The sequence below is a fragment of the Elephas maximus genome, chromosome 3 (genome assembly GCF_024166365.1).
Source record: "Elephas maximus indicus isolate mEleMax1 chromosome 3, mEleMax1 primary haplotype, whole genome shotgun sequence".
In the NCBI taxonomy this organism is placed as follows: Eukaryota; Metazoa; Chordata; class Mammalia; order Proboscidea; family Elephantidae; genus Elephas; species Elephas maximus.
In genome coordinates, this window is record NC_064821.1 from 150,552,258 (window position 1) to 150,577,402 (window position 25,145).

General features: G+C 42.1%; 1 protein-coding gene across 2 annotated transcripts in view; it reads left to right on the forward strand.

The window, feature by feature from the left end:
• The window catches only part of TGFBR3 (transforming growth factor beta receptor 3), a 214,902-nt gene that overhangs the window by 75,100 nt on the left and 114,657 nt on the right, over positions 1 to 25,145 (forward strand). For both annotated transcript variants that reach the window (XM_049879808.1, XM_049879809.1), the window contains exon 3: positions 4,653 to 4,837. In XM_049879808.1, coding sequence (XP_049735765.1) covers positions 4,653 to 4,837 — 185 coding nt within the window. The remainder of the gene's footprint in view (positions 1 to 4,652; positions 4,838 to 25,145) is intronic.

Sequence of the window (25,145 nt, forward strand, 5' to 3'; positions counted from 1 at the left end):
ATTGATGAAATTCATCTTCTCTATTTTTTTGTTGCCTGTACTTTTGATGTCATAGCTAAGAATCCATTGCTAGACACAAGGTCTTAAAGATTCACCCTCTATGTTTTCTTCTAAGAGCTTTATGGTTTTAGCTCTTATGTTTAGGTTGTTGATCCATGAGTTAATTTTTGTATAGGGTAAGAAGGGGAGGGGGTCTGTCTTAGTTACCTAGTGCTGAATAACAGAAATACCATAAGTGGGTGGCTTTCACAAACAGAAACTTAGTTTCTCATAGTTTAGGAGGCTAGAAGTCTGAATTCAGGGTGCCGGCCATAGGGGAGGGCTTTCTCTCTCTTCCTGCTCTGGAGGAAGGTCCTTGTCTTTTTCAGCTTCTGCTCCAGGTGATCTTCATGTAGCTTGGCATCTCTTTTCCCCCATCTCTTCTTTTCTCACTTGTTGAATCTCTTTTATATTTCAAAAGAGATTGACTCAAGACATAGCCTACACTATCGTAACAAAGACAACCCATTCCCAAATGGGATTATAACTGTAGGTTATAGTTATAAACCAACCGGAAACCAAACCTGTTGCCATCTAGTCAATTCTGACTCATAGTGTCCCATTAAAACAGAATAGAACTGCCCCGCAGAGTTTCCAAAACTAATCTTTACAGAAGCAGACTGCTGCATCTTTCTCCCATAGAGCATTTGGTGGGTTTGAACCGCTGGCCTTTTGGTTAGCAGCCCAGCGCTTAACCACTGCGCTGCCAGGACTCCTTTTAACAAATATAATAGCAATGGTTAATGTGCCCAATATATAGAGCCCCTGTAAAACCAGGGGGAACCCTGATGGCGTAGTGGTTAAGTGCTACAGCTGTTAACCAAAAGGTCAGCAGTTCAAATCCACCGGGCGCTCCTTGGAAACTCTATGGGGCAGTTCTGCTCTGTCTTATAGGGTCGCTATGAGTCAGAATTGACTCGATGGCACTGGGTGTTTTTTTTTTTTTTTTTATAAAACCAGGATAAATAACCCAGTGGAACAATCTTATGGTGGTGTTGGAAGGATGTACTGCATAGTACTGTCCAGCCCAGAGTAAGCATTTAATAAATGGGAGCAATTTCTTTTATTGTTTTTACTAGACCATTGTGTTGGTTTGTTGAATGCACTAGTTCTTATATGGTATGGAGGTGAACAATTTCTGATTTTGGCCGGTCTTTTTTGCTTAAGAATGGACTAACTACATGTTGTAGCCTTTTCCTTTTTTTAAACTTGGAGTGAAAAAAATTGAATAAGGAACCTCCAAAACCAAATACTACTCCAGTGTGTCAGATTGTCAGGGCCACTCTGTACTGAATGTGTTGAAATATTGGCCTTAGTGGTCTCTGTGAAGAGACATCTGTCCTCTCACTTAATCATTGTGCACTGTGCACTGTTTTTTCTTTGACCTTGGACTGATGTGTGTAAGCCATGACTAGGGCTACAGCACGTAAAGAGGGGTGTGCTCTGTCCGGACCCTGGAAGGACAGAGAACATGTAGACACTAAGGCAAGCAGAGCCTGTCCTCAGTACTGGCTTCCCCCCGGTTCCTTACTCTTTGAATGAGGGCTTATCCTCTGGTTTGTAGCCAGTGTGTTTTCATTCCAGCCCTCATGTACAGGTGAGTAGTGATGATTTAGGGAAGACCCTGATGGTGACATTGGCATCCTAAGGAGGAAAGCAAGCCAAGCAGATTGCAGATGCGTGTTGAGTCAGACTCTGGTCCTCAAGAGTCACACACATATTTAAAAAAATGGAATTGAAAAGTATTTTCATTTGTGCCTAATTTGTGAAAGCTGTGAATTCATGGTAGGAAGCTATGAAACCAACTCAGAAGAGTTTCCCAGTGTGAGTATATCCTGTATGTCTCCCCAGAATTGAGTAGGAGTTGGAGACTTTCTCTGGAGCTCTGGGCTGTGAAATAAACCAGACATCTCACTGTGGCTGTTGAGGGACAGGAGGGAGAGCCCCAGAGGCAGTGCCCGCCCATACTGTTTGCCCTGCCTGGTGTGGCGGTGGGGAGTGGCTTCAGTGAGTCGGTATGTTCAGTACCTCCTCCTGCCTTTGCTGCCTTCACCACCTCGTGCTTTCTCGGAAAGCAGCTGGGCATAGTACAGCAACCCAGAGGGTGGCAGTGATTCTTTGAGAAGGCACATACTTCATTGTGGACCAGATAGGTATTATCAGCCTAGATAATTTGTCAGTCCTGAAATAGACTTGGCACACCAGGCAGGGTGTCTGCTTATGGTATAGCCGTGGTGGTGCAGGACTGGCTGGTTCTAAACTGTGCTTGCATTTTAGACCTGGGCTGCAATCCTGGAGAATATCTTTATTATACAAAAATTGAGAAAAACAAAAGCTAGTACATTCAGATCTTTTATCTGGGTTACCGTTGGAAGGTTGTGGTTTAGTGGGTGCTGTATGTTCAAGTCCTAATCTCCATCTGCCCAGCTGTCCCACGGAGAAAATAACACCAAGTTCATAGCGATGTGTAAGGATTAAGTACCGCCAGTTCCTCCCTCTTCTGGATATCTCTTTCTATCAACCCAGTCAATGTGAAACCAAGGCTGAAGTGTAGTGGGTTGATTTTCATATTACTGTAGCAACCTATTTTCCATTTTAGTTTCTTAAGAGCAAAATCCATGGTACCCTGACCACTGAGCAGAGAGCAGAGAGGGGGGCTTTTTTTTTTTTTAAGTTCAATGATTCATTTATTCTATTTAGCAAATATTTTTCAAGCATCTGCTTGATGGCACTGTGCTGAGTGCTGAGGATAGAAAAACGATTAACTGACAGCCCTTAGGAAGGTCACACACAAGGGGCAGAAGTAGTTACAGTGTGGTCGATGAAACAGTACAGATGGGCAGAGAACTTAGGGGAAGACAGAGGAAGAGCATCTCAGTTTGGGCTGATGGGGTGTTTGTCGTGGGGGTAGAGTTAGAGTGGAAGAGGAATTTGAACAAAGAAAACCTCTTGAATAGAGACATGGAGTTGAGAAGTGTTACGGTATGTTGAGACCTTTGAGCAAGTTGGTATTGCTGGAGCGGGGAGAGATGAGGCTGGAGAGATAGGAAGTGGCTAGATCAAGAAAGGTCTCACATGCCCTCTGAAAGAGCTCAGGCTTTATTCAGTGGGTGAGCAGTTCTCAAGGCAGAGGAAATGCCTGCTGAGATAAGAGGGACAGCCCATTTGCATTTGCAACAGCTGTGAAATTGAGCATCCCTAGGTCTGGACATGCTTGTGTGGCAGGTGGCTTGGAGAGCTTGAGACCTGAGGCTCCTTTTAGGAAGATCTGTAGTAGTTCTTGGGTGGCACAAGTGGTTAAATGCTCTACTGCTAACCAAAAGATTGATGGTTTGAGAGGTGCCTTGTAAGAAAGGTCTGGTGGTCTACTTCCAAAGGTCAGTCATTAAAAGCCCTATGGAGCACAGTTCTACTCTGACACGTGTGGTCACCATGAGTTGGAATTGACTGGATGGCAACTGGTTTGGTAATTGTATAGGTCTAGAGACAAGAGGGCTACAGGAAGCAGGGATGGGGAGGAATGGATGGATTTAAATTTTAAGACCTGAATAATTAAAGGAAGAGAGAATGCAGAAGCAGCAACCAAGTATGACCAGGGCTCTACTTTTTCTGTTTGAGGCTCTCCTCATAGTCTCCCTCTTCAGGGAGGATATTTTCTGACCCTTAGCTCAAACTTTGCCATATAGCTCTGGCCTTGATTGCCTTTCCTTATTACACCTTGCCTTGTGTTGTTTGTAAGTTTGTTTTGCTCTCTTTAATAGGGGGAAGCTCTTACAAGTTAGGGCCCATATCATATTTTTTGTGGTACAATTTTAGATATTTAATATTTTTTATGCATAACATTATTGGGGCTTTATGCAATTTATTCCATTTATCTCTGATTTTTTTTTCTAAGAGACGAAGGAAGAGATGAATACAAATGTCAAATGGGAGGTTTCCTCATCCAGAGGAATCCCTTGGTGATTTCTGAGTCTAAAAGGGAATTTAAAACATCAAATATATGTTGAAACCACACAAAAGAAATGTTAAGAGAATAAGGTTTTAGAAGAATAAAAACCAAAAAAACCAAACCCAGTGCCGTCGAGTCAATTCTGACTCACAGTAACCCTGTAGGACAGAGTAGAACTGCCCCATAGAGTTTCCAAGGAGCACCTGGTGGATTCAAACTGCCAACCCTTTGGTTAGCAGCCGTAGCACTTAACCACTACGCCATCAGGGTTTTCTTTAGAAGAATAGGCTAGCTTTTTTGCCACTTAGTTCTGGAAACAACTTACGTGGAAAGGTTTCTGTAGTGTGTTGACAATGTTTTGGTCATCCAGAAAAGCCCCCAATGAGACAGAATTAGGTCCCTGAGTGTGGTGCAAATGGTTTGTGCCTAACTGTGAACCTAAAGATTGGTAGTTCAAACCCACCCAGTGGCACCATAAAAGAAAGGCTTGGTGATCTGCTTCCGTAAAGATGATAGCCAAGAAAACCCCGTGGAGCAGTTCTGCTCTGTAACACATGGGTTGCCTGGAGTAGGAATCAGCTCCATGGCAACTGGTTTGGTTTGATTTTGAAGGCAGAATTAACTGTTGTTTCTGAGTGGTTTGTATTTCTGATTCTCTCTGCAGGTCTAGAGCTTGGGGCCCACTGTGAACTGTCGCCTGTGAACGCCTCCCATCCCGTGCAGGCCTTGATGGAGAGCTTCACTGTCTTGTCAGGCTGCGCGAGCAGAGGCACGACGGGGCTGCCACAGGAGGTGCATATCCTGAACCTCCGCGCTGCAGATGAGGGGCCTGGCCAGCCCCAGAGACAGGTAGGTGCGGGGTCAGCTTTCAACCCACTGGCCGTCTGAGTTTGTAAAGACAATTTTATGAACAAAGAGGTCCTTTAATCCTTTCTGGGGTTTATAAGGATGCTCACCTTTGAATAGAAGTGGGGAGGAAGAAACAACGTATACATTGGAGAGAGAAGCATTTCAAATAACGAACTGCTCTTTGGACGGGGCAACAGGCCTTCTCTCTTTAGAGATTGCTTGGCTTTCCCCTGTGGGAAAGAATGTTCTTAAGAATCGCATTTTTTAAACAAAATAAGGTGCCATTTCTCCAAGATTAGAATAGGTCTTTCCCACCTCCTCCTGTGCCCTCTTTTTTCTTTCCTCTTTTTGTCGTATGAACCTGTTGCTCCTGTGTGATAAGTGAGAGGAAGAGGGAACACTCTGGAATAAAGATGCCACACTTTATACTTGCATGAAAAGCCCTGAGGGCAGCTCCTTATCACTATCCAGGCAGTTTCTCTGAGATGGTGGTGGTGATGATAAAAGCCTATAGTTACTCAGTATTTACTCCTTGCTCAACACTGTCGTAGTGGTTAAGAGCTACAGCTGCTAACCAAAAGGTCAGCAGTATGAATCCACCAGGTGCTGCTTGGAAACTCTGTGCGGCAGTTCTACTCTGTCCTATAGGGTCGCTATGAGTTGGAATCAACTCAATGGCAGTGGGTTTTGTTTTTTTTTTTTTCAACACTATTTGAAGCATTCATACCCAAACCAATCCCGTGAAGTTCTATTATTATCCTCATTTTACAGCTGAGGAAGTGGTCTCAGTGAAAACTCACTTTCCCTCAGTTATCACCTTAGTAAAGAAATGGCCTTCTCTTTCCTGTGGTTCAAAAATGACCTAGATTGTGGGTGAATGGCCACCATGCTGCTTTTAAGAAGATGTAATTCCTCACACGATAATACACAGTGTCACTCTCTGTTTTTAGGCTTCTGTGTGTCTGAAATGTGATCACTTAGGCATTCTCTCTCCAGGGAGAGAGAAACCACAAAAAACCCGATCACAGTGAAGTATAGGAAAACTAATGCAGAACAAAGTCTATCTCTGAGCTTTCTTCTTCTGGTCAAGAAAGTTAATTTCCAGAACCATTTGTTTATGTGCCTCCCCCACTCCTTTTTTGGAGGAGTAGGAACAGGAGAGGGGGCAGTCCTGAAGGAAAAGCAAACTGATTTTAATCTCATGAAAGTGTGCAGAGTTTGTGCTTTTCAAAGACAGATCATCTAACCTTTTGAGCTACGTTGGAAATTATTAATACTCTTGGTGGCTTGCCATTGTTGCTGCAATACATACTTCAGGTCAGCTTTCTGTATCCCTGTAATGCATCTTTAATTCTTCACTTCTGGGGGAGAGTTTGTGGTGGGAGGGAAAGGAAACACAGTTCCTATGAAGCGTTGCTGACTCCAGCAGTTCTTTAGCAGCAATAACTACTCATTTTATATATGCTTCCCTCAGAGGAACTGAGAAGGAAAAGAAAGTCCAAGCTGCTACAGAAGCAGCAACAGCAGAAAATTCTTGATGTTAAATTGCGCAGTACTATTGTTGACTCTGAAGATAGATTCAGATAGGCCTGCTGAAGCAAAAGGAAAATATCTCAGGGAATGACAGCAGAACTCTCCCACACTTGTGTTTACTATGTTAGATCAAAATGAGATTCATTTTAGGACACGATAGTACTGAGGATCCGTAAAATTAGCTGGCATCAAGGGACGCAGTGCTTTCAGTGAGGAGGAAAAGAAAGTCAGTGGAGGACAGTAGCTAAAACTTTGTTTTTTTTTAATTTATCCTATTTTTTGTTGTTGTTGAGAATATGGTATACACAGCAGAACCAGTTCAACAATTTCTACATGTACAATTCAGTGTCGAAAACTTATTTATAGCCCAAACGTTATCCTTATTCCTGTATAATTTGGATAGTAGATGTGTGATAATGATTCGGTTAATGATTTGAAGATATTTCTCAAAATCTGAAACTGAGGGGAATTGGATTATTTCCTTCTCTGGGAGCCTTGAAGAATTAGGTGGTTATAGGTTAGTCCTCTTTGAAACAAGATTGTTTGGTTAAGTGATCTTTGGAAATTCCTTCTGGCCTTGTTGTTGTTAAGTGCTCTCAGGTTGGTTCCGACTCACAGAGACCCTGTGTACAATAGAATGAAATGCTGCCTGGTTCTGCACCATCCTCACAGTCCTTGCTGTGTTTGAGCCGATTGTTGTAGCCACTGTGTTAATTTATTTCATTGAGGGTCTTCCTCTTTTTCACTGACCCTCTACCAAGCATGATGTCCTCCAGGACTGGTCCCTGCTGAGAACACGTCCAAAGTAAGTGAGACGAAGCCTTACCATTTTTGCTTCTAAGGAGTATTCTGACTGTACTTCTTTCAAAACACATATGAAACCTGTCCACCATGGGGCGAACCTGCTGATATTTGAAATAGCTTCCAGCATCACAGCAATACACAAGCCACAACAGTATGACAAACTGACAGATGAGTGGTGGTCATCTGGCTGTGAGTTGCTCTTATATAGTAGACCTCAGAGTCTTTTGCATGTACAGAGTGAGTGGGCAGAGGATGATATCAGAACAGCAGGGTCATAACAAAGAGAAAATGAAAGTGAGTTTATTTATGGGTGGTACGATTAAGGTGGGGAAGTGTTGAATATCTCTAACTTGCTTTATGTGTGACTGTGGAGATACATTACTGCAGCTGTGCACTTTTAAAAAATCATTCGAATCATATGTTCCAGCAATTCCACTCCTAGGTATATACCCGGGAGAGATGAAACATAACCCAGAACCCAGTGCCATCGAGTCAATTCTGACTCATAGCAACCCTATAGGACAGAGTAGAACTGCCCCACAGAGTTTCCAAGCAGCGCCTGGAGGATTCAAACTGCCGACCGTTTGGTTAGCAGCCGTAGCACTTAACCACTACGCCACCAGGGTGAAACATACATCCTCACAAAAACTTGTCTGTGAATGTTCATAGCAACATTATTTATAATAGTCAAAAAGTTGAAACAACCTGAATGTCCATCAACTGATGAATGAATGTATAAAAACGATGTGGCATATCCATACGGTGGAATATTATTCAGCAGTAACAAGAATGAAATAGTGGTACATGTTGCAACATGAATGAACCTTGAAAACATTATGCCAAGTGAAAGAGCCCAATTACAAAAGACCATTTATTGCGTGATTCCATTTATATGAAATGTCCAAAACAGGCAAATTTATAGAGATAGGAAATAAATTAGTGGGTGCTTATGGTTGGAGCAAGAGGGGGGAGGGAGGAATTGGGGTTGGTTGCTAATGAGTATGGGGTCTCTTTTGGGGGAATGGAAAATGTTCTAAAATTAGATTGTGGTAATGGCTGCAGAACCCTGTGAACATACTAAAAAAAAAACATTGAGTTTTACACTTAATTTAAAAGGGTGAATTTTATGATATGTGAATTATGTTTCAATAAAGCTGTTAAAAAAATCATTTGACCTGCCAACATTCTAATTAGCCCATAAAGTTTATCTTGGCTTGATTCCTTTTTTTTTTTTAAACAAGATTGCTTCCTCCTCCAACCTAAACTCACTCAACCCTTTTTGTTATTCTCAGAGAATAACTTGATTTTTATAGATATGTCATTATGTGGTCTGTGCTAAAAATCATAGCTAATGTGATTTTATGGTAATAGTGGAAGGACTAGAGGTAACCCTTGCACATGCCTCTACCAAATATTAAAGACAAATATTTTTCAAAATGAAATGATAAATGTGTTGTTTACAAATCAGCAGAAGAATCACCACACAGGCTCGTAGGCATAATTGTCTTTGACGTTAATGACCACTGTAGTTGTTTTTCAGAGCCCTGGTGACGTAGTTCACCTGCTAACCAAAAAGTTGGCAGTTCAAATTCACCAGCCACTCCTTGGAAACCCTATGGGGGAATTCTCCTCTGTCCTATAGGATTGCCATGAGTTGGAATCAACTTGACGACAGTTAGCTTCAGTGGGTTTGATAGATGTTTTCAGTATGTCATCCTTAAATGTGAGGGGACTGCTAAACCAACCCAGTTTCCCTTCAGCTTGTTGTTGATGCAGGATCAGCATTACGATCTATAATAAATCATCCCTTCTCTAACATTTTGAGGTGCCCTGCTGATACAGAGATTAAGAGTTTGGCGGCTAACGGACCGGTCGTTGGTTCGAACCTACCAGCTGCTCCGTGGGAGAAAGATGTGGCAGTCTGCTTCCATAAAGATTTACAGCCTTGGAAACCCTATGGGGCAGTTCTACTCTGTCCTACAGGGTTGCTATGAGTCGAAATTGACTGGATAGCAGTGGGTTTGGTTTTTTGGTTTTGGCCTCTAATATTTTACTAAATACCTACCTCCCGGGTGCCTTAAGGTTCTTTCAGCTGTGGAGCATTTTCTTATTTTCCTGCATTGTGATGGTGCGAGAGCCCACATCTGGAAGTAATTACTGCAGCAGGTTGACGAGATTTGGGGAAACAGTTATGCTTCAAGTTAGATAAACAGTTTTATAGGCGAGCAGAGAATTTATTATCAGAAACACTCTTGTCACAATAATGTATAAAAAGCCCTCTCCACCAAAGCACTGACCTTGCTTCTGGGTTCTCATCAGGAACACAGAGCATAGACCTGTAATTGTATTTTTCATCTGAACCCACACCTCTCATTTGTAATTACTGGTTCTGGAAACAACTGCCTTTGAAGCAAGCAGGAAGTTAGAAAGACTCTCTGGTGACAGGGGAAGGGAGAACAAGGTAAACAGCCCTGAAAGATCAGATTTGTCTTTTAGGATAAGTGGGACGTATGTCATCATTTTCATCTCTGTAAAAACCAGCTCCTAGTGACCTTTTATGGAGTCCCTGGGTGGTGCAAACCGTCAAGTGCTTGACTGCTAGCTGAAAAGTTGATGGTTGGAATCCATCTAGAGGTGCTTTGGAAGACAGGCCTGGCAATCTGCTTCTGAAAAGTGAAGTCATAGCCTTGAAAACCCTATGGAGCGCAGTTCTGGTCTGCACACATGGGGTTGCCATGAGTCAGAATCAATTTGAGGACCAAACCAAACCCATTGCCTTCAAGTCCATTCTGATTCATAGTGATCCTATCGAACAAGAGTGGAACTGTCCATAGGGTTTCAAGGCTGTAAGTCTTCATGGGAAGCAAACTGCCACATCTTTCTCCTTTGGAGCGACTGGTGGGTTCAAACTGCCGACTTTTTGGTTAGCAGCCGGGTGCTTTAACCAGTGCACCACCATGGCTCCTTGAGGGCAACTAACCACAGAAGTGCCTTTTGATTTAGAAGTAAAATGCATCCATCCTCTACTGTTAGATAGCAGAGTTTGGTATCTTGGGATGTTTCCTGATTTCCCGAGAAGTGTTACAGCACTGTCAGCCGCTTGTTTACAATAGCATGCTTCTATTAGTTGCTGGAATAGCAACAGTTTTGTTTCCTAACGTCTCATTTTTACTTGTGAGTGGCTTTTAAGTGGTGGTGTGTCTTTTCTATTTCCGACCTATCTAATTGCTGAATTATTATGAAAAGCCTCTAGCTAGCCATTAAAAGGCATGTGTATAAAAGATGGGCATTTAATTTTATGCATTTGTTTTGACATTAGAAGGGCATGCCAGTGACTGGCTGTAGGGGTAGGAGTGGAGTGAGGATCACGAGGCTCCACTGTCATGAGAAAGGGTCCAGGTTTAGTAACTTTACCCATCAGAAAGCTGCATAACCCTCTATACTTTTATGTATTTGCTTATTGTATGCTTCATTCCAAAAATGGATTTGGGATGGGCTTATAACAAAAGATGTACCAACAGTGTAAGCAGAAACATAAAATGAGGACCAAAGGAAAAAGAATAGTATAGTTTGTTAGCCATATGGGTTAATGCTGTCGGTATGAGTTTGAAATTTGACTCCCAGCTTTTTGGCAGGTAGGGCCAAATGGGAAGTGTGGTAAATCACACATGTGGCTCCATTGGCTGCTAACCAAAATGTCGGCAGTTCGAATCCACCAGGCGTGCCTTGGAAACTCTATGGGGGCAGTTTTCTCTGCCCCTTAGGGTTGTTATGAGTCAGAATTGACTCGATGGCAATGAGTTTGGGTTTTTTTTTTTTTTGGGGCTACAAGTCTCTTTTACTTTGCACCTTTTCTGAGGACTGTGACATAAAGTTGTCCTTTTCCTGGTTCTTTTAGAGGACAGGAGAAGGAGAATCAAGTAAATACATCTAAAATGCTAACCATCCTACTTGCCTCTTAACAGTTCCCTTACCCTACAGATAATATCAGCAACAACAGTGGTGGCTATTGAGTGCCTACTGCAGGCCAGCCACCTGCCCAGCATCCTTATCATTGAGCTGAAAGGGAGTCTTGGTGGTCGCTGGTTTTAAAGAAGAGGAAACTTGGGCTTAGGGGGGTTATACAACCAGCTGGTGAGTTGTGGAGCCAGACTCTGAGCCCTGTCTCTTGGGCTGTGCAGCCCAAGTTTTTTTCTCAGGGCTTTGAACTAATTCTGCCTGGTTCAGTCCTGGGCAACAAAGGGAAACCTGAACAGACCTGAATTTTTAAAATGTGGGTGAAGCGGAATGATAAGTGGAACAGGAAAAATTATGGATCGAAGCCCTGCTAGAAATGTAATCTTCCTCTTAGAAAACAAGCGCAGCATGTGCATTGCATAGCAACCAAATCTTGACCGGCAAAGTTGGAAACAGCGGTGCCCCACTCAAAGATGGCGGCTGACCGCATTGCTTTGTATGTCACTCTCCTCAGTCCTGGCAATAATCTGATTTGCCACATCAGGCTACACCTCTTCTGAGTCTCCTATTCCAGGGCTCCGACTTGTAATTTTTCCCATTCTGCTTATTGTTCAGCTTCACTAAAATTAAAAAAATTTGAGTCTGTTCAGATTTTGCTTCATTGGCCATGACTGAACTGGTTTGAACTAGTTTGAATCCCTGCATTTTCTACATTTTCAGACTGCCCCCCGCCCCTTTAACTTTTACTTTGTTCTGAGCTACAAAACCTGCCTACCAAGCCTGAGCCAGCCGATCTCCTAGAGTTTGGGATTTGTGCTCAGGCTTGTGGTGGCTCTCCTCAGTCTTCAGTCCTTTTTCACTTCCTTCCTTGTGGCTTTGAGGCAGTGTCAAAGGTTGATCTGTGTGTGGCAGACATGGTTTAGGATGATCACACCAAATGTCAGTAATTAGAAAATGCCCCCAGCGAAGTGGACTTTTGTTTTCTCTTCCCATTTGCAGTTGATCACTTTCCTTCCGCCCCTAGTAAAGGCTTTCAGCTGCCTTCACAAAAGTAACTCACCTGCCCTCTGCTTGTAATTGACTAGTTCTTGTAACAAACTTGTTTGAACTGTGTGATGAGAGAAAACTAGCACATTAAGGGACTCTCCTAGCTATGAACAAAATACAAGAGCCTCAGTTTTATGGACTTTGCCATGTGGTTTGACTTTTTTAAAATTATTTTGGGAGAATTTAACAGTTCAAGAATTGCATCTTTTGAAGATACCTCTCTCTCCCTACTTACCTACCTACTTATGTAGCTATATGTTGGTGTCCCTTCCCTCCACCCCATTTCCACAGTATTAGTAGGGGACTTCTTTTTGTTTCAATAATGAAAATATAGACACAGTAGTGCTTGGAGGGACTGGGTATGTGTCTCGCTGTTACCTATCACCACTGAAAGAATTGATAAGAAATTTCAAGGCTGGCTTTTTGGAGAGTACATATTTGAGAGCAAAAACATCAAACGAACACCAGCAAACTAGCTACATTCCTTCTCTATCTGGGGGCATTTTTTCCCCTTCTGTTATTTGTGAATAACTTCCCAGTGTTAGTCCTGTGCATCACACAGGAAAAAAAGAAAAAGAAAACCCAGGGCTATGTATGTCTGAGAAATCTTATATGCAGTATGTACTAAGCAAGTGCCAAAGTAAACCCCTCACACACAAGCACTGTGTAGGTATTGGTGAAATACAATTACTAAACAAATACTTTCGCCCTATAAGCACTGCCCGATATTTGTGTAAAAGGAAGTTGTCCTGGAAATCACCCCATCCTGATGTGAGAAACTACCTCTGAAGTGGCTGTTTTGTTGCAGGTCTGTGTCAGATCTATCAGAAAGTTACACTGATGATGAGGGTCACATTTCTCAAAGGGCATTCATCTCTCTCACTGTCTTCCATTCACTTGTGTGTTCCTATGAAAATTATTTCAACTTCAAAGGCAACCAAATCCAACTGTCTCATAGGAATTGAAGACTTAAATGAACAGAAAACACAAGTCATTTAATAAGAGTTGCCCCATCACTTAAAGATGCTCAGTGCAGTTGCAGGGATAACACCTTGAGGGGCAGCGTGAAGGTCAGGCCTCAGGACTGAACAGGGAGCAGGGTCAGGTACAGGAAGACTACAAGACCAGCTGACCATCGCCACAGAGGACAGTGCAGGCCAGTTTCTAACATGTCGGGGCAAGATGTTTAATCTGAACCTATAGCTAACTCTCAAATAAGATGTCTCCGGAAGGCAGCCTTGGACTTTTAGAAAAAGTAAACGTAGAAATCAGGTAATAGTAACAACCAGAGTTGAGCAAGCAACCTGGGTTACAAGCTAAGAAGTTACCATGTTCCTGCTAAGATGTGGGCTGGCCACATTGTTTAAACCTAGTCATTCATCACAGTAATGTCCAGATGCTATAAAGTTGCCATAAGAAAACACAGCCCTTGTGCCCTTACAAGAGGGTCTGAGCCTGGCTGGATGCAGCCATTTCAGCATGAGGTAATGTGGGATTATGGTCTATGCTTCTATGTTGGTTTGAAGTTGACAGATTGAAAAAGCCTCTTATTGCTTCTTCCCCAAGCTGGAGGAGGAACTGCCCTGACCTCTTTTAAAATTTGTCCAACGCCAGCATTTTCCAACTAGTGTGATGTTCTTTCTTTGTGGAGGTTAGGGCTGCAACCCTGACCCGGACTATTGTTGCCATAGTAACTTCCCTTGACTTTTTTTTTTAATTGTATAATTTCCTGAAAATGTTGTTAGAAAATGTTTCTACAAGAGTACCCTCCACATTTGAAAATGTGACTTTTTGCTCTTAGAACTTTTTTGAAAAAGAAAAGAAAGAAAGCAGCAATAGACCAAAGTAAGGAGCATAGCTACAAGTCTGAGACCCAGATGTGCCGATCGGGCGATGTCCAGTTTGCACGTGCAGAGTATCCAGCTCTCCAGTGTGTGCTTTCTTGTTGCCATTGCTTATCTGCTATCTTGACATTTTGTTTCAGAATAAAAGGAAATTCATTGCTAATGAGCATCTCTGATTTAAATACTCAAATTCTGCAAAAGTAGTTATTGTATAACCTTCAGTGACTCTACCCACTGTGTTCTCTAAGCATTTCTGTATAAATCAGGCCTGTGTTTACTTATTATAATTTTCTTTTCCTTTCATATCCCCTTCTTGAAGGGGTGAACGTCTGCGTGTCCTGCCTTTTCCTCCTTCCCCCCCACCCCCTGCAGCCTGACATCTCTCTTAAGCTTGTCTTTGAGGAGTCACTGACGGTGATGTTCTTTCGACCCACTCATGGGATGATGGGGCTGGAAATGTGCTTTGGAGACAGTCTAGCCCTTACCAGCACCATGCAGAAGAGACCAGACCCACAGGATGAAGTGGTGACTTGTTCACTCTGAAACAAGGAATTGGAGCCAAAGCTGGACTGGGACCTAGGGACCCTGATTCCTAGCATAGGGGTCTTTCTACCATGTCGCCGATTCCTTTACTCTTCTCCACAGTCTGCACCTCCCCAGAGTACCAATTACATGTTTCTTTGTATAGTTTGCTGCTGAATCATGTGTGTTGATCTTGCACAGCCTGGTGAAGAGTGGCAGGAACCAGGTTTGGACCTTTCGCGTTGCCTGTACAGCGTTCTTGCATGATGCGGAGGATGCCGTTTAAGAATATTTAACCATACCCGTGTAAATCCTCTTCACCTACTCCCCTTTTGCACAATGCATTTTTATTTGCTTGGTATTATTTCAGCAGAGTTGATGTTTGGTCCCCAGGCTCCTCTTATCCCTGCTGCAGCTGAGCAGGTGTCCTCCATTTTATAGTACCACTTTGATTTATTTTTTTCCTGATTAAATCTCACGTTATTACCATTTACTCTAAACTCTGCAGATCTTTGTTTCAGCCTTTCCCCAGCCCGTTCCTGAATGTTTGTTAGGGTTGTTTTTTTTTGCTTTTAGGGATTCTAGTCATCTGCTAGTAAACTACTTAGTCCTTTCCCTCAGCTGGGTAAAAAAGGTACAAATGGTTTTTGACTTTACACTGCTCCCGTGGGTAGTCCATTTGATGTGAGCTGGGCTTGAAGTTGGGCCATTGAGCTTGAACTGTCCTCATGATGTAGGGTGACTCCCAGCCAATTCCTAATATCGCTGGAACTAATTAACCTTGATTCCTCCAATTGAAAGAGGGCATTTTACTCTACCCTGTATTATTAAATGCCTAATAACTTGACTTCTTATTTTGCTTTTTTGCTCAGTGAGCCCTGAAAATATTCCTGTCTGTATAGTAATTTGTTCCCTGTTTTATGTGGCTTTTTCCTTTGTTTATTCTGGACTCAAGTCTTTGTAGCTTGTTTTCTAAGTCAGCTCAAAAGTTGCTGGTCATTGGATTTGGCAGCCTTTTCAAGCTTTACCCACCAGAACCCTACAGGAAGTTGTGTGTCGGCCAGAGCAGTCTGTTTATTTAGAGCATGGTGTCCAGCAGAAGCAATCCATTTATGAGGGTCTGGTCTTAAAGACACAGGAACCTGAATCTGTGTTTGGAAGACCTGCTGCTTTGGCCTCCATTGCGGCTGTGTGCCCTCTGCTTTATTTTCCAGACTGCTGGGGCACCTCAGCTAGATTGTTGGTGACTGAATAGTCCTTTCCCTGGGCCCTTTGGCCTTGTCCTAAATGCTAAGATATCAAAGCCTAGAAACTAGATAGCCTTTTAAAACTTATCAGAATGAGATTCTTTTTTTTTTGTTGTTGTTCTAAATTGGCTATTACAAGTTCATTTATCACCGTTTTCTAATATTCTGGTAGGATTTTGCTCCGAGTGTACTCTTGAACCAGAATGTTTAAAGCTGCTGAAATGGCTATACTTTCAACTCCTCAGTGTGATTTTTTTTTTTTTGCCAGGAAGGGTAGAACAATCTGGGTTCTAGTCCAAGACACCCTACAGTATTGTTATTAGCAGCTGTCAGGTCAGCCCCCGACTCATACTGACCTGTGTATAATGGGCTCAGACCGTTGTGATCCATGGGGTTTTCATTGGCAGGTTTTTGGAAGTAGATCATCAGGTCTTTCTTCCCAGTCCACCTTTGTCTGGAAGCCTGCACTGAAACCTTTTCACCATCATAGCAACATGCAAGCCTTCTTTGGCTGATGGGTGGTGGCTTTGCTTGAGGTGCGTTGGCCGGGATCTGAACCCAGGTCTCTTGCATGGGAGGCGAGAATTCTACCACTGGTCCACCACTTCCCGTATCACCCTACAACAGTGCTTCGTATTTATGGCATTTTCCACCTGAACTGGAGTCCTTTGACTGGATCTAGATTTCTTATATCCGCTGGGGAAAGGGGGCAAATGGCAGATATGATTTGGCTTCTTTTGAAGATAGACTGGATTAGATGTTACGAGGCCTGTGAACCAAGGACAGAGGCGTCTTTAGGATCCAGGATTGCTGCTGCAGCCTTACTCTTGCTGGTAGCTCAGACATTACATTGTGCACATTAAAATTTAGCTTTTGTTTGTTGACTGTATGCGTATCTGATTCCTTTTGAATTTGCTACAGCAGATTGGCAGTGCAACTGTCAGTTTCTCGTGCCTTGCGCTGGGCTTGCCATATAGTAGGTATTCAATAAATGTGCATTGATTTAAATGGAAACTGCATTTGTGTCCTCAGGGAGGGGAGGGGAGAGAGATTGCAGCCCTTGAGAGAACTGGGGAATGAAAGGTAGAGAGAAAATGAAGCACCGTACTTCTCAGCTCTAGCCATGCTTCTGGGGGCTACTTGGGTTTTTTGGGAGTGAGAGGGTGTGGGGAAGAGTGGAAGTTATATTGTTGAGATTTCTGCCTCAGAATCACTCCTAAAGAAGAGCATTGCCTTTCTTGGAATATTAGATAAATTTTACATTAAAAAAAAAAAAAAAAGCTACAAACAATACACAGCCCTCTCTTGCTTCTCAACCTGGAGTAGATAGACTGTCAAAGGGCACCTTTTTTGGGAATCAGCAGTTTCCGAAGGCGAAGGAGAAGGCTGAAGTCAAAGGAAGCAAAAGGCCTGTCTGGACAGGCATGCTTTGGTATGTGGTCATTTAGGATATCTCCTTTGCTTGCTATGCCGACTCTCGGATTTGGGCATCTTCCAAAATCAAAGATAGCTGAAGAGCTCAATTTCCAGTGACAAGGCATGCTGGGGCTTTTTGCCTCAGTTATCTGGCTCCAGAGGACTTTGGGGGCAGGGCGGCACAAATGATTAAGTGTTCAACTGCTAGCCAAAGTTTGGCTGTTTGAACCTACACAGAAGTGCCTTAGAAGACAGGCCTGGTGCTCTGGTTCTGAAGGGTCACAGCCTCGAAAACCCTACAGAGCAGCTCTGCTCTGCACACATGGGGCTGCCATGAGTTGGAATCAACTTGATGGCAACTAACAACAACAACCCTACCATTATATCCTGAAACCCTTCCTGGTCATAGTTTCATCTAGTGCGGTTGACCAGGGGACTTGTCTCTTTCCTACCGTGTGTTCCTTCTGCTGAGCCCAGCATCCCTTAGAGGGCTTTAGTGCTAATCGTTCATTCATTGCTCATTGTATGTTAGTGCACCTGTTGTTGCTTATTTTTGTTTCCTGCTTTCATAAAGTTTGAAGATTCCACTCTTTTTTCCCTTATCACCACGGGTTGTGAAGATAGTGATAATCTAGATGATATGGTAATATTGCCACTGTGAACAAGTATTTTTCTGAAAGGATCTTTCTTGTTCATGTTTAATGCTGTTAAGATCTCAATCCCAGTGTTTTAGTTGGAAGCCATTCAAATTCCCCAAATCATAAAATCTTTCAAAGTCTACTCCAACTTAGTTTTTCTTGATTCAGTTCTCCTCCTATTTGGATTAAAACAAAAAAACAAAAACAAAAACAAACAAACAAAAAAACCCAGCCTGTTTCCAAATAGGAAAATGACCTGTGTTTATTAGAGACCAAAGTTATGTGGAACCCTGACTTGCTTTGAGCTTTTTTGATGTGTTTCGGGGTAATGTACAAGGTAAATTTTCAGTCCTGTTTTGCTGTGTTCTTACATACATTTCCTAAACACTTTCCCTGGCGCTTGGTACTATTACTGCATGTGTGTCCTACATGTGTTTCCTATTTTTTATGACTCATACTTAACGGTACTCATAAAGATTTATCCTTTATCTTGGCTTGGAGTAATGAGCTCACTTGCACATTTCCAGGCGAGATGTGAGCTGGAGATTTTGCTTTTAATCCTGCAGGAGAGGCCTCTTTGAAGGCACAGTGTGGGAAGCAAGACATTTCGTCTGTAGGTACCACTCTCGCTTCTCATCCTTGAAGGAGCAGTCAGCTCACTTTTTGCGAATTTACTAATTTGTGTTTTCCAGGTTTTTTCTTCCCTTTGCCTCTTTTAAGGAGCCTGGGTGGCATAGTGGTTAAGCATTCAGCTGCTAATCAGAAGGTTGGCAGTTCAAACCCACCAGGTGCTGCAAGGAAGAATGATGTGGCAGTCTGCTTTTGTGAAGATTACAGCCTTGGAAACCCTATGGGGCAATTCTACTCTGTCCTATAGGATCGCTATGAGTGAGAATCCATTTGATGGCAATGAGTTTGGTTTGGGTTTTGCCTCTTTTAGCCCTTTTGCTGCTTATGAGTGAGACCAGCAGATGGTGAATGGATGAAACAAATGCTCTGCTCCTTTTCCCTGCTGGTAACTGTGTTAAGGGTTTGGTGAAGGAAGAAATGGCAATAATGAACTGAAACGATAATCTGCTTAGAACAGTACCTGGAATAAGCACTCAATAAATGCTGGGTATTATCATTGTTAGCTGATAAGATTTATTCTCCACATAGCACCTAGAATGATCCTTTTAAAACTTAAGTTCAGTCATGAGATTCACCAGCTCAGCTTTCTGCAGTGGCTTCTCATTACTCTAAGTAAGAATAAAACCCCCAGTTCCTACCAGAGGCCGGAGTGATTTTACACCCCCTCTCCCACCATTCTCCCCATTTCTCACTGTACGTATCCCTGTTGACCCTTTGGTTTCTCATATGTGCAGAGCATGCTCATGCCTGCCAACCTTTGCATGGGCTCTTCTCTTTGTCCAGAGCACTTCACCCCGTTATTCACATGGCTCATTCCCTCCTTTCATCTGGCCTCTGCTCAGCTACCACCTCTGCAGAGAGGCCTTCATTGACTACCCCATTTAAAGCAGCCATCACCCTACATTGCCTCCAGACCCTGTTTTATTTTGCTTTATAGCCCATATTACCACCCAATGTCAATTTATTTATTTCTTGTGGTAAATATATATGTAACATAACATTTTCCATTTCACACGTACAATTCAGTGACATCAATTGTGTTCATCACATTGTGCAACCATCGCCATTATCTGCACACACTTTTATTGTTGTAAATACATATATAACACAACATTTGCCAATTCAGCATTTTTCGCATGTACAATTTAGTGGTATCAATTACATCAGTCATGTTGTGCGTGCACACATACATTTTTGTTTGGAAAAAGGGAAACATAAAAATACAATTTACCCATAAGTCCATCACTTTATTTATCTGAATTATGTGAAAGAAGGAGTAAAAGTTTCTATCTTTTTAGCCTACTAACTTTTCAACTTCACCCCTTGCAGGGCTAATTATTATTTTCTATTTGGTGTATATCGTTTCTGACATTTTCCTATGGTATAATATAATATATAGACGTATCTATATAGGGTTGCTAAGAGTCGGAATCGACTCGATGGCAATGGGCTTGGTTTGGTTTATATGTAAATATACACGCATACTTTAAAAAAATTGTTTTTTTGGTGAAAGTTTACACAGCATATTAGGTTCCCATTTAACAATTTCAATACATATTGTTCAGTGACACTGGTTATATTTTTCACAATATATCAGCTTTCTCATTATTTCCATCCTGCTTGTTCTATTTCCATTAGTCTAGCTTTTCTGCTCCCTCTTAGCTTCTCATCTTTGTTTTAGGGTGAATGTTGACAATTTGGTCCCATACAGATGATTATTTAAAGGAGCACAGAATTCATGGGTAATATGTTCATTTATTTTTAGATGTGTTCATTGTTGCTTCCACAAAATATCCATGAGGATAGATTTTTATTTTGTTCACTGATATCTCCAGCAATTAAAGTGCTCAGCATATAGTAAGCACTCAATAAATATTGTGAAATAAATGATTAAATGAACAAATTAATATGTTGGTTGTGACACTTTAGCAAATAGGTAAACTCCAGAAATTTTCGATTTGTGAATTTTCTCATATTTTATGGAAAATCTGGTTGTTGATATGGTATGTATAATTCAGTCATAAAGTAATGTTTCTTAACCCAAGGTTTCAAGGCATAGAAAACAGAGCACTGGATTCTGAGTCTTGATACGGGGTTTGGTCCTTCATCTACCAAGATCTTTTTGTTTAAACTTGAGCAAATGTGTAGACCCAGTTTCTTTGTTGGTCAGTATAAGGGGGTTGGAAAGATTGAGCTCTAATATCTCTTCCAGTGCTTTTGTCCTTTAAATCTACATTGAAAGTTAAATGTGTGTGTTTGTTTATTGTGTGTGTATGTATGTATGTAAATATATATATATCTATATATGGTGGCGCAGTGGTTAAAAGTTCAGCTGCTAACCAAAAGGCAGTTTGAATCCACCAGCCGCTCCTTGGAAAACCCTATGGGGCAGTTCTCCTCTGGCCTGTAGGGTCACTATGAGTCAGAATGGACTCCGTGGTAATGGGTTGTTTTATATCTGTCTGTCTGTCTGTCTATCTATAGCTATATATAGATAGATATACAGACACGTGTATATATATGTGTAAATTTTTAAAATTGTGGTAAATATAGATGTTTGATGTTTCAGCAGCCTTCACCTGGACAGTTCAGTGACGTTAATTATGTTCATCGTGTTGTTCAACCATCACTCATTTCCATTTAAGGGTATATCGACGACACTGGGTTTTTCTGGGTGTATATATATATATATATATATATATATATGTTTTCCTCCCCTTTTTAAACTTATTTATTGTGCTTTAGGTGAAAGTTTATAAATCAAGTCAGTCTCTCATACAAAAAGCCATACACACCCTGCTGTGCACCCCTAGCTGCTCTCCCCTTAATGAGACAGCACACTCCTTCTCTCCACCCTGTATTCCCTGTGTCCATTCATCCAGCTCCTGTCCCCCTCTTCTCATCTCACCACTAGACAGGAGTCGCCCGCATAGTCTCATGTGTCTACTTGAGCCACGAAGTTCATTCCTCACCAGCATCATTGTCTATCTTATAGTCCAGGCCAATCCCTGTCTGTAGAGTTGGTTTTGGGAATGGTTCCAATCTTGGGCTATCAAATGGTCTGGGGACCATGACCATCAGTGTCCCTTTGGTCTCAGTCAGACCATTAAGCCTGGTCTTTTTACAAGAATTTAAGATCTGCATTAAGGCTATATATTTTTTAATGTATCATGTCCAGGCCTCTGGTATGAGAAACAGCGTACTTTGCATATAGTAAAAATATGAATTAAAATTTAGAGTTTAAAGTGTTTCTGAAGTTGTTAAACTAGAAAATATCTCTAAAGAAACCCTCAACGTACAGTAGGGAGGGAACCACCAAGTAGCTCAAGTATAAGCTAAGGGCGTCTGATGTCTTATTGTGTGTGTGTGTGTGTGTGTGTGTGTGTGTGTGTTTTAAACTAGATTAAGTAGGATTTACAGATCTGGGGGGTAATCTGGCCTTCAAACTCTTGGGAAAATGCTTTTTGAGTTTTGTTGCTTAGATCTACCACCTTGCATGGTAAAAATTGCACGATTTTCAAAACAGCTCTACTGTTCCATCAGGACAAAATACACACACAGAATCTTTTCCTCTCCCTCTCTCTTTTATTTATTGAAATACAGAGGATTAGAAGAACTAATCATTTCAGCTTGCTGAGCGAAGGCCCCTCTACACGTAATTAGAACCAGGCAGTTGGATAGTCAGCAACAGAGGCACTTACTCACTGAGCACCGGTACAGAGCATTGTGGGAGTGACGAGGATGTGTCCTGTGCACCGGTGCAGAGCATTGTGGGAGTGAGGGAGGATGCAGCCGACGGGTGCTGACGATCTTGTGTGCTGACCCAAAACAGAACAACACCTGTAAACAGCGGACAAAAACATAGAAACATGTCATTGCCCCAGACACACCCGCAATAGAAACTTAACCAAAAAGACTTAATCAACTACAGCTGGGCTGAGATAAACACATGAGTGCTAAGTAATCACGCATGTTGGAAGGATGTGGGGCTGGGGCTAGAGGGGCTTGTTGCTGGGGTAATTGGAGCCAGGTGTGCTAGCCTGGCAGTGCTTTTTGGAGGTGAGAATTTGGAGAGGTTTGAAATAGGGATGTGGTTTGGCTGGGGGCTAGAGGGAAAATTTTCCAAGACCAGGGGAGGAGACTGGTAAATAAAATAGAGCCGACTTCAGGAGTATGAAATATAGTGAAGACAGTAAGTACCTTGGCAACTGTGAAAACTTGTGCCTGCTGGCCTCGCCTGCTGGTATTTATGCTGGGAGAATGGGTGTTGTGCTGTACTACTGCAAGGCTTCAAAGCCAAATGGATTGTTACATTTTTACCACTGGAAGGGTCAATTTAGGTATACCCATAAAGATAAATGCTCATCCTATAACTTCCCAAACACAGACTGGGGGAAACCTCTAGCTTTACCTCACAATCGAGTGCCTTTAGCTGCTTTGGAAGTTCATGGCATTAGCATTACTGTGTTTCTGTTTCTCTGGAAGGTATACTGCAGGGTGGAAAAATAGGAAGCACAGGTGATTGAATTTCTTTTTAGAAATTCAGAGTCCCTTCAGATCAGATGTGTTGGGGTCAGGTATAGAATGACTGTGGTATTTTCAGTATCATTTTTTGTTAGATTCAAGAAGTCCCCAAAACTGCAATGAAAGTTGGAGAGCAAGACCTGATCCTTGCCAAGTTAGCCATTGCCTGAACAGGAATGACTGGTGAAGATGGAGCCAGATGTGAAGATAAGCCAGATGTGAAGATGATTGCATTTGTGCTGCCCACAGTGTATCTTTCAGGCCTAATCTTTCATGAGCTCCAAATCCCAAAGGTGAGGGGAAGGCTGAGAAATGGCAGAGACTTCATCAGTTCTTTATTAGGAAGCCAGGTGGAGGTCATGTATGCAGCTGTCATCAGTTTGTCATCCTTCAAAAACCAGGGTCCTAGCAGGAGGTGAGGGCACCATATTGGTCACAGCCAAATTCAAACAGTGGTGAGCTTCTTTCTTGGAGAATTATGAAAGCTGGCGTTTATCTCAGTCTTCTCAACACCACTGCGATGGAGTTGTTAGCTCCATTTTACGAGTGTGGAAATTGAGGCTGAGAGAGGTTAAATATTCTACTCAAGGTCATGAGCTAGAAAGAAAAATTGGTAGAGCCCAAGTTTATAACTCAATAGCCCACAACTCCTATAGATCGGGGTTGACATGCTATGAGTGGCTGTGGATGAGGTGAGCTTTTCTAAGGTTTAGACATTTATTCAATCATTAAATCATTATTTACTAAGCACCCATCATTTGCCACGCATGGTACCATGCAGTCCTGACACCCCTAACCCTGAGAATTTGCCATAGGGAGCAAAGATACAGTGGATAGTGAGTTTTCCCCATGCTCCCACTTAGATGACCACAGCCTCTTTCATAAACTGTGGCTTAAGTATTGCTCCTGGTGTTGTTTGTTGGTTTAATCATATTGGAAGAAACTCTTTGAGCTGTAATAAAAGAACCATCTGGTAAGAATTAAAGGTGAATAATGGGGTTGTGATCTCTAAGAGCTTAGAAAGACGGGCAGGTTGGGGCATCCTGTTACTAATGATAGCCCTGTTCTATACAAACAACTCTCTTTACTGGATTATCTGTGCCAAAAATATTACTAAATAGCTTGGAAACAGGTTAGTATTTTGCCCTTTAGGGGAAAAAAAAAGACCGTGAAGTTGAATTTGGAAAGGAATCTTGGAAAATGTTTCAGTAAAACAATGTATCGCTCACATGCCCGAGAATTCAGCACCATGGGGCTCCTGCTGGCAGAATCAGGTGAGCTTTCAGATATATTCTGACATGATCTTGAATTCCTGGGTGTCTTGAATAGACTGAACGGTGGTTATTTTTTGTTTTATTGGCAATAACCTTGTATCAGAAGTGCCTCGGAGATATTCTTTAGATAGAAGCCAAGAGGCTTTTTGATGATTTCTAAATCCATAGCTGTCTTCTTTTCCCTTCAATTTTATAAAAATGTAAATGAATGAATTTCCAGCATCAAGCTATAGAGACACGCCTATGTTGGTTTATCTTTCCTTTGGCTGTCATGTATTCATTTATTCATTCTAAAAATGCGTGTTTACCGTGTGCAGGTACTGCTGTAGGACTAGAGATACAGTGGTGAACACAGGGTGCCCTAGTATATCAGTTAGGGTTCTCCATAGAAACAGAATCAACACATGCACACACAAACACATAGGGAGAGAGATTTATTTTAAGGAATTAGTTTAGGTGAGTGTGGGGCTGGCAAGCCTGAAATCCATCGGGCTGGCAGAAGGCTGGAAACTTGGGCAGTCTTGCGTCTGAAATCTGTAGGCCAGGCAGGCTGGAAACTCAGGCAGCATTTCTAAGTTACAGTCTTGAGGCAGAATTTCTTCTTCTCCAAGAAACCTCAGTTTTTGCTCTTTAAGGCCTTAGACTGATTGATTGAAGGCTATTCACATTATCGAGGATAGTCTCCTTTACTGAAAGTCAATTGGTTATAAATGTTAAATCTTCAAAATACCTTCACAGTAAACTGGGCGCTATGGCGTAGCCCGGCTGACACATAACATTAACTATCATACTGAGTATTCAGGTGACAGGGTGGGGTTGCAATTAGGGTGATTAGGAAAGGCTTCTTTGAGGAGGTGACACTTGAACAGAGA